Here is a 7785-nt window from a genome sequence, read left to right on the forward strand (position 1 = left end):
CCAAATTTTGCACACAAGTCCCAAATGACAAAAAAAACCTATTCAAACTTCCGGAACAACAATCCCAACCTAATAACATCGAAGTCAACTCCCGGTCAAACGTATGTACTTTTCAAACCTTCAAATTTTTAATTTTCGCCAAATGGAGCCAAAACTTTCTAGAAACATCCAAATACGAATCTGGACATATACCTAAGTCCAAAATCACCATACGAACCTACTGGAACCATTAAAATGCGAATCTGAGACCGTTTACATAAAAGTCAACTCTTGGTCAACTCTTCAACTTTAAGCCTTTAAAAGTGAAAATTTCTCTTCCAAATCAATCCTGAACCTCTCGAACATCGAAACCAAACCATACACGCAAATCGTGATACAACATATGAAGCTATTTCTAGAACTCAAATCACCGAACAGAATACGAACACTCAAAACGACCAGTCGGGTTTTTACAAAATTATATTCTTTCGCAGGGTACAAGGACAAGTGCTTCAGCCAGTGCACCAAGATACTCCTTTATTTTGTAGATTCGTCGACACAAAATCCAACAAGGGAGCCTTAGATGAAATGGTTTTTGTGCAGAGGGATACTCTTTTCTTGTGATAGTCTTTGAACCAACATCTGAGCGCTCTCTCACATTTAGTTGGACTATTTTGGAAACATCGGCTTCTATAACATTCTGCATCTTCCTAATTGGTCACCTCACATTTTGTTCATTTCCTTTTAGAAGGGAATTAAGGAACAGCTGATTGTTTAGCAACAGATGACAATGGTGAGGGTGTTAGGAGATATTATACTCTCACAACCAAAAGGTATTGGCTCGAATGGAAGTATCCCACTCAAAAGTGAAATAAGAAATTCGCCTCTTTTGTGGTTTACCTCCTAAAACATACTTACTAATAACTGTATCCTACTTCATATGACACTACTATTATTTGAATAATCAAATAATTCTTCCTTTGTTGGTGAATTTTCCAAACATCTTAAGGAATTCTGATAATAAGAAATTTAAACTTAAATACATAATTTTTCGCTGAAAAGGAGAAGGAGTTGATACACATTTTAATACTATTAAAATTGAATAGCCCTCATACTTTAAACGTGTCCACCATCATTAGACGGCAAGAGTACTACAGTTTTCGTAACTGAAATAGATGCTTTAACCCTCAGTATCATCTTTTTTGGGACAATAAGTACTCCTGTGTATTTTTAAGATACGCAGCTTGTAAGAGCAGAAACAATTCTACACGACTTAAAGAGGAAGGGGGAAGAATACTTTATGGGCATGGCTCGTCACTCTGATTTTTACAACATAAAAAATCATGCGGTGAAATAAATAAGCTATCAAGAAAAGAAAGATTTACTCCTCTCAGAAAGCTAGAAAGGAACAACTTCTTGTGATGAAGCCTACTGATTCTTTTTCTGCTTCGAAGTGAAAGAAGTGGATTTTCTAGTAGGTTTTCTATCTTGACTCGAAGTTCTAATAATAAAGAGAAGTGTCTCAACAAGCATGCCACCAACCAATCCAAGAATGCCTCCGGCAGCACTCTGAAGAAAGAGTAAGAGATAGCAATTAAACTTCAATAGGTGGGTACAGGACCAGAGTATAAGACAAAAACAGAATGAAGAGTTTGGTTGCTCCCACATATAGATCCTGTATCAAATGAAGTTATGACTAACTCAACAGAAGAACTTACCATTGCTGGACTGTGACTACATAATGCCCTGAATGCATAATATCCCACCAGATAGCCAGTGAACATCATTAGAGCGACATGTAAACCTGCGCTAACGGACCATAACTACTGAGAAAGTGAGAATTAAACTGCAAATCAACATCTAGTTAATTCTAAAGAATCTACCTAACACGCTAACAGAGAACATAACCTGAGAGCGGAAAAGCAACGAAAATGAAATACCCTAAGTTGGTAGAGAACACAGACTATAAGCTCATGTACACAAGCTACAAGTTAGCGGTACCTAGTTCACTACGGACTCTCTCAGAGTCACATGGTCAAATCAGGATGCAGCAACTGTATCAACTCACAATTGACATTAACAAATCAAGTGATATGATACACTTCATAAGAAGGCAGCTTATGGGATTTGATTTTAATGTTAAATAACTTGAGAAGTAACAGTTAGTACTAGAACTTCTCCCAAGAATTGTATAGTTTAAATAACTGATGAAATAACAGTCAGTAACTTCTCCCAAGAATTGCCGTACTACTCAATAAAGTAGCAAGATGAGGAAACAGAATAAGCACTGGCTTCACAACAAAACGCACATGCACACACACAGATTAACACAAGCAAGAGGCCAAGTTCTAAAAAGGACACATCACATTTTTTAGGACTTTTTCTCCAAAGCCTCTATTCTATCTAACATTCAGCTGAAAAAACAATAGGTCAAGTCCGCAAGTACTACATTCGTTAAGGAGGAATGTGAAATCAACAATTGCAGAATGCAGAATGAGCGGAACTTAAGCTTCAGAAGAAAGCATAATGACAGGGAGATAAACAGGACGACAGATTTTCAAACCTTGTCCAGCAATGATGAAAGGAATATTGGAAGGTGCATAGCTCAAGTTCATTTACTGTTAGCTCTTACTATAAGTTTTTGACTGTTGGTGAAGAAAGGCATAACACCTGGCCATGGAGGAACATATGGAGAACAAAAGCACCGTTGGAAGTAGTATGCTTTCTGTGGTGGTTGCAAACGAAGCATGTTTAACACAGGAAAACCTCCTGAAAAAAGGTACTCCAGTTATGTGCCAGATGTTACCTATGAGGAATGAAGCCTGAAATTATACACCACCTGATTTTGCATTGCCCTGTAGCTTTACAATATCTGTTTTAGAGTTTGTTGGACATTCATTGGACAATGCCAAGATGCTATTGTTGCTCAGACTCTTCAAAATATCATTGAGTGCGTGTTTGATCCTCCAAAAGTAATACATTTTTGAAGGGTCTGACACGGGTGTGGCAGCAGTTTTGAAGAGTCCGAGTAACATAGTCAAGATGTACCATTGACTTGTCAAGAAGCTGGTACAGAAAAGGTATGTCGAAGGAGCAAAAGAGATGATGGTGTACCATATCAGCTACAATCTGGTGGACCATTTGGAAAGAAAGGAATACTAGATGTTTTGAAAATAAAGCCAGCGCCAACAACTGTATATTTTTGTTTTCTTTTTGGTGGAAAGAAGAATTTGTCACTGAAGTAAAATCCTTGTTAGATACATTAGAATCCCCGCTGTATTGGATAGATAAAGATATGGAGACTGGATTATCTTTATAAGTATTGATGCACATTTCGTGTTACATTTAGAAAACTTACCTTTTCTCAGAAAAATGTGAAATCATTGTTAAAAATTGAGAACCGAAGCAGTTATGCTAGAATGTGTCTACTTTATTCTATATGTACAGGTTAAATGTGAAAATATATTACATCAAATGATCCAAAAAATTGTTCCATAATTAGGAATCCCAATAATCAGGGAAGTTTTTTATTTTAAAAATTTCTACATCATAAGCCCCAATGTTGTCACTCAATTCAATGAGAATTTTCTCTCATGTTCACTCTTTTCACATGGTAGCAAAGATTCTACGATCTTGCAAGAGATCTAAGTAGCTTTTGCCTACCACAGAGGTGTCATTCAAAGTTCTTTTATAGTTTATCATTCTTATTTCTTTCCGATGATCAATCCAGTGATACCACATCTCTTGTCATGTTTTTCTTTGATATTCTCCATCATTCGACCCAATTCTAACATCATAAAGGTTCGTTTTGTTATACACAATATTAAACTCTCATTTTCAAATTTCTCCACACTCGCTCACACATTCAGCCAGAGAGCTCAAGTCTCTACTGGTACATTGTCTCACGAGTCACATGTACTACTAATTGTTCTCTAGTGCTGATATTATCGGTCTACATTACCTACCTGACAAGTCAAAAATTCATTTTGTTTATGACTGAAGTCATCAGTAAAGATGATTTGTCAAGTATTTTGCCCCGTCATGTCAGTGGTCTACTTTTGTCCCATCAGTACCATGTCATCAGTCACACAGTTAATGTCATATTATTGCACATTCAAGTTTTTAACACCGTCAACTGTCAGCTACCATTATTCAGTCAAGCTAGCAGCATGCTTGTCTTTGTAAACGATCAAGTCAAGTTGGCATCGTGCATGTCCTCATTCTCAATTACGCTACATCGATTCATAGTAGCACCGCCGTCATTCAGATCTACTTGATGATGGTACCAACTCAATTTTATTTTTGGCAAAACGGCCTCCTGGCCACTTAAACTTGCACTGGATTGTCAACCCGGTAAACGAACTTATAAGTTTCCCAATTTAGCACCTTTACTTTACAAAGTGAGGAGTAATAAACATGTCTGACCGTTGACTATGCATAGACGGAAGAAACATTGCTGACATGGCCAAACTGCATGAAACTCACACTTAAATGGCGCGAGAATGTAGTAGTTTTGATAGAAAAATAGTAAAATAAACAAAAATATTTACATAATAACAAAAGATTAAAAAAAAAAAAAAAAAAAGATCCCAACAATTTCTCCCATCTCCTTCGTTTCCACCCCCTCCATCTCCATCGTTCCCACCACCCTTTGCCTCATTCTTTCCGTTTCTTACCCCATCGCTCACCCCAATCTTTCCTCCCCACCCCCTCATCATTCTTTTCGTTATTATACTTTAGCTAAAAAGAAATTAGAGCTTTTATTTTGTAATTGAGTATAAAGATCTAGAGAGAAGAAGGTAACCCATAACTCGGCTAGAAGGAAATCGCATCGATTCTCCGATCTGGTCATTACTCCGATGGTGACGGTTGATTTTGTTATGAAGTTCTGGCGAAAAAAGACTCTCATCTTCACATTTTAAGTGTTTGGAGTATGATTTTTGTCAATGAAGGGGGTGATGGTAGTTTATGGCCGAGGTCACTATTAGAAGCTTTCCGATATGGTCAATGCTCTCTTTTCCTTTTTTGTTTTTTTAAAAAGAAAATTAGCCGCAGAGTGAAATGGAATTTCTAATCTTTTTGCTGGTTTATAATTCTTGCTGGTCTCAGTTGTGGTGGAGGAGAAGAGAAAAAAAATATGTTAAAAATTTGATAAATTGAAATTAAAAAGTGGGACATACAAATTACACATGTCAAATTATAAAAGGTTAAATGTATGACATGTCATTTGTGTTACGTCGATTGAAGAACACGCTCAGACGGATGTGTCTATTAGTCCTTATTCTGTAAAGTAGAGGTGCTTAATGGGAAACGCATAAGTTAGTTTACCGGATTAACAATCCGGTGCAAGTTTAAGTGGCCAGGAGGTCGTTTTGCCTTTATTTTTTATCACATTTCGGCAACGATATTGTTCAAATAACTGCTTCTTTAGCAACAACTTTTTTTCAGATACTCGACTCAGCATTCCAGTTTCACTTCACAAAATCAAGTTGCTTCACCACCATAAAATTGATAGTCCGCATTGAAAGTCAAGAGAACTAATGCAACTATATGTTGGAATGTCTCCAAATTTTATTCTATATGTCATAATTGTACAAAATATTGTAGAGAAACAATTACTATTTCCGATAATTAGGAAAATATTCCAATTTCATGTATCCATTTTATAGGAAGCCCTCGCATTCATCAATCAATTCAATAGCAGTTATCTCTCTTCTTTTCTTTTGTTTTCTCTTTCACAAACATAATAAGCAGAAAAGAAAAACATTCATAAATTACCATACTCTATGTAGCAACCATGGATGCAGGCATTGACTAAAACAAAACTAGGAAAAGACTTGTCATACAAACAAAAGCAAAATAAAGAAAAAGAAGAGAAGAAGAAGTTCCTTTTAAATTTGAAATCAAGAGTTAGCAACTCATTTAAAAAAAGAAAACAAAAAAGAAGAGCAATTCATTTACAAATTCTTGGTACTTGATGCATCCTCTTCATGTTGAAACTACGAATTTCATCCCCAGTTTCAAGATTTTCCATTTCGTACTCCCTCTCCATCCAACATCTCTAGTGCCAATTTAACACCATTGGATCCATTTATCCTTCCTCCAACCTCAGGTGGTTATAATGGGCACTGGGATACTATAAACTAATCATCACTATGTGCAGTCCCATGTTATCAAAGAAGCCTACTCCAATATTGGTTTTACAGCAAGGAACTTGAAATGCTAAATTTAAAAACACCCGTCAATTAGGCCAATTTCCCATAAAAAGAACATCAGTCAGTCAGTGATGCCCACTACCCATATCTCAGCACCAATCTGAACTGAAGCGCTGCCTAAGCGACGCAAAACACTCTGGCCTGTTTTTCATATAGTTTCTGGCCTGTTTGACAGCACTGATTGGAAGTCGACTCCTTGGTCTGAAATAGAAGGTTGTGCCAAAAAATCCTTCCTTTCTTGTCCACTCAAAGGGTGTTTCACCACGTGTGTGTGTAGACATTAGTGAGCCTTAAACCAACTTCATCTCATAAAATGATGAATTGCATCAGCAATAACACCTTTTCAACCAAAATCCAACTAACCCATGCTAATGCTCTTGAGCCATCATCTTATGCTAGCAATACAAACATCAGCAACAGGAAATAGGTGACAAAAATATTTATATCCCCAACTAAAACTACGCCAACAGTCCAACTTTCCCTTTAACTGCCGCAATTTCTATCTTTCAAATAATCAAAATTATGTTCACTTTCCTAGAAAAAAGAAATTCCTAAACTATCCATTCTTTATTTATTTATTTATAGTGTACTCAAAATCACACCAAACTTTGTAAATATCTTATCATTAGAAAAAGGATATCATTCGATTAAGAAATAGAATGCTAACAGATTTCATATGGGTCAATAGATCATTAAAAAAAAGAACTTACCAAAGCCCATTTGATCTTTGTAAGAAGAAAAGGGTTCATCGACAACTTTCTTAGGAGTAATATCTTTCACCAATTCATCATACGCTTTTCTCTCCGAAGCTTCCTCCAGTTTCCTCAACCGAGCTTTGAGTTCTTCGCTTTTCTCTCTAGGCTTTGGGCTGGAAAACACGAAATTGGATTCGGATAACATGCCCATTAGATCGGGTCGTGTTGATGGATTAGAACCGATCCAAATCGACCTCAGACGCTTGTATGGTACTGTGGGATGATCGCATAGGGAGGACGCGAGTTCTCTAAGGTCATCGGAGAGTTCGACGTCAGACGACGCTCCGGCGAGAAACGAATGTATGGTCTCGGTGGTTGAAAGAACAAGGCCGTCGTTTCCGCCGCCGTCTACGGTGGTTGTCCCGGTGGCGCCGGTAGTGGTGGGGCTGTTTTCTGCGGCAGTCATTTTAGTTTGAGTTTAAACTTTCAAGTTTCAACTGGAACTCAGATGAGCTTTTGTTTCTTTGGTTCGATCAACTCGTAAAGCAAAAAGGTTTAAAAGTATGACAGGTCAAAATATTTATTTATTTGAAAGAACAATAAAATTTAATTAGTGAGAAAATAATTATGAATAATAATAAAATAATTATCTAAATATTGAAAAATATTATAAATTTACATAGAATATAACTCTTTAAACACTTATTTATATTTTCTACAATTACTTTAACAAAATTACTTTTAGTACAACTTACTTTAAAATCTTACCTTTTAATTAAATTATGTATAATTTTTTAATTCCTAAAATCTCTCCTTGAGATTATCTCTCGCCCAATGATATTTCTTTCTGATTCTCTCTCATCTATCACTATCAATTTCCCCACAATTTCTATAGT

The 7785-nt window shown here is 36.4% G+C and overlaps 1 protein-coding gene across 2 annotated transcripts; it reads right to left on the reverse strand.

Annotated features, from left to right (window-relative positions):
* Nucleotides 1-1252: 1252 nt before the first annotated feature.
* Nucleotides 1253-7450, reverse strand: LOC107762816 (uncharacterized). Of its 2 annotated transcripts, XM_016581208.2 has the most exons (3): nucleotides 6905-7447; nucleotides 1698-1783; nucleotides 1253-1548 (listed from the first exon to the last, which is right to left on the reverse strand). In XM_016581208.2, exons 1-3 carry the CDS (start codon nucleotides 7353-7355, stop codon nucleotides 1408-1410), a joined length of 678 nt encoding a protein of 225 aa, XP_016436694.1. In that variant the 5' UTR covers nucleotides 7356-7447; the 3' UTR covers nucleotides 1253-1407. The 2 variants fall into 2 exon arrangements, with proteins under 2 accessions (XP_016436694.1, XP_016436696.1); XM_016581210.2 differs by lacking the exons at nucleotides 1253-1548; nucleotides 1698-1783 and adding an exon at nucleotides 1790-2748 and having other exon boundaries at nucleotides 6905-7450.
* Between the last annotated feature and the right edge of the window lie 335 nt (nucleotides 7451-7785).

Source organism: Nicotiana tabacum, chromosome 23 (assembly GCF_000715075.1).
Source record: "Nicotiana tabacum cultivar K326 chromosome 23, ASM71507v2, whole genome shotgun sequence".
NCBI classification, from domain to species: domain Eukaryota; kingdom Viridiplantae; phylum Streptophyta; class Magnoliopsida; order Solanales; family Solanaceae; genus Nicotiana; species Nicotiana tabacum.

Coding starts and splice junctions, on each gene's coding strand:
- LOC107762816 (XM_016581208.2), bottom strand. CDS start 7,355: ATGACTGCCGCAGAAAACAGCCCCACCACTACCGGCGCCACCGGGACA. Junction 1,784..6,904: donor CAAAGATCAAATGGGCTTTG/GTAAGTTCTTTT, acceptor CCGTTAGCGCAG/GTTTACATGTCGCTCTAATG. Junction 1,549..1,697: donor GTAGTCACAGTCCAGCAATG/GTAAGTTCTTCT, acceptor CTCTTTCTTCAG/AGTGCTGCCGGAGGCATTCT.